Below are 1,730 nucleotides of genomic sequence, written 5' to 3'. Positions count from 1 at the left end.
CCGTCGTCGTGTGGAAATGAAAATATTTTATGTGTGTGGTACCTTACATTTTTTGGATCGGGGAATGCCCCGCCCAGGTTAATCACGGCTCCGCCGACCGCACCGAAACCCTCTAGTTTTTTTCCTCGTAACTGTTGTCGAAAGGGGATTCGAAGGAACCCCCTGACAAAAAACCAATCAGAAAAAAACCTCTGAGCGGTGGATCACTCGGCTTGCCAGTCGATGAAGAGCGCAGCTAGCTGCGTTACTTAATGTGAATTGCAGGACACATTGAACATCGACATCTTGAACGCACATGGCGGTCCCGGGTTTCTCCCGGGACCACGTCTGCTTCAGCGTCTGTGACAATACCCATCAAAAACTATGTATTTAGTTTTTGCATCGGAGCGTTCCAGGGAGTCAAATCCCCGGTGCTCTTAGAGACAGCGACGAGGTCTCGCCCTTTTTCGCAAGGAGAGCAGGCGGCCCGACCGAACGACTTTAGGTTGGCCAACGGTTCTTTTTGTCTCGATTTAGGGATGAATAATGCTCCGTCAAGAGTTCTTTGGGCCCGGATTGGGCCTCCACACATTCTAGACCTGAAGTCAGGCGGGAGTACCCCCTGAACTTAAGCATATCAATAAGGGGAGGAAAAGAAACTAACAAGGATTCCCTCAGTAACGGCGAGTGAAGCGGGAAGAGCCCAGCGCCGAATCCCCCGTCCGTATGGGCGGCGGGAACTGTGGCGTAAGGGACTGGTAATGCGCGGGCGGAAGGCGGTCCAAATCCTCGTGATCGTTGGTCCTTGCCATAGAGGGTGTCAGCCCCGTAGGGCTGCCGGAAGCTCGCGCGCCGCCGGTCTCCGGAGTCGGGTTGTTTGAGAATGCAGCCCAAAGCGGGTGGTAAACTCCATCTAAGGCTAAATACCATGGCAAGTCCGATAGCGAACAAGTACCGTGAGGGAACGTTGAAAAGAACTTTGAAGAGAGAGTTCAAGAGCACGTGAAACCGTTCAGAGAGAAAACGGTCGGGCCCGCGAGGCGTGCCGCGGCGGGATTCAGCCGTCGGCTTGTTGGGAGGCTCGGGCGGTCGGAGGTCGGTGGGAGAAATTCTGCCTATGCCCTGACCGTCTGAGTCGACCGGCGAGCTGGCGGTGCACTTCTCGTCGTGAGCGGGCCGCGTCCGGATGGATTGACCGGCTGGAAAGCGTTGGCGGAAAGGTGACCGGGGTACCTTCGGGTGCCGCGGCGTTATAGTCCGTTGGTGCGACATACGGCCAGGTCGCCGTCCGAGGTGACGCCCGGCGAGGTGTGCGGTTCTTTGGCCCTTCGGTTCCTCTCGGCAGCGCGATTCTTCGCGCGGTTGGGGGTCGTAGCCGTTGGCGCCGGGGGCCGCCCCCACGTCTTGGGAGTTCCGCGGCTTAGCGAGGCGGTTGCCCGACCGACCCGTCTTGAAACACGGACCAAGGAGTCCGCCGGGTGCGCGAGTCGTAGGGTGCACGAAACCCGAAGGCGAAGCGAAAGCATAGGTCCGATCCCGTGTCGTGCGGGCGCAGGGCCGTCCTCGCTACGAGGCTTTTGTCCTTTGGCGGGCGATCTGAGCGCATCTGGCGGGACCCGAAAGATGGTGAACTATGCCTGAGCAGGCCGAAGCCAGGGGAAACTCTGGTGGAGGGCCGCAGCGGTTCTGACGTGCAAATCGATCGTCAGACTTGTGTATAGGGGCGAAAGACTAATCGAACCATCTAGTAG

General features: G+C 58.1%; 1 protein-coding gene across 1 annotated transcript; it reads right to left on the bottom strand.

Annotated features, from left to right (window-relative positions):
* Positions 1-653: 653 nt before the first annotated feature.
* HELRODRAFT_117306 (hypothetical protein) lies at positions 654-1,730 on the bottom strand (the record flags this gene model as incomplete). The annotated part of the gene is made up of 3 exons (XM_009032431.1): positions 1,591-1,730; positions 1,415-1,502; positions 654-1,016 (listed from the first exon to the last, which is right to left on the bottom strand). A coding segment is annotated over exon 3 (255 nt), but the record flags the coding sequence as incomplete, so codon positions are not given.

The sequence above is a fragment of the Helobdella robusta genome, assembly GCF_000326865.2.
Source record: "Helobdella robusta unplaced genomic scaffold HELROscaffold_809, whole genome shotgun sequence".
NCBI classification, from domain to species: Eukaryota; Metazoa; Annelida; class Clitellata; order Rhynchobdellida; family Glossiphoniidae; genus Helobdella; species Helobdella robusta.
This window is presented reverse-complemented; position numbering and strand designations above follow the sequence as displayed.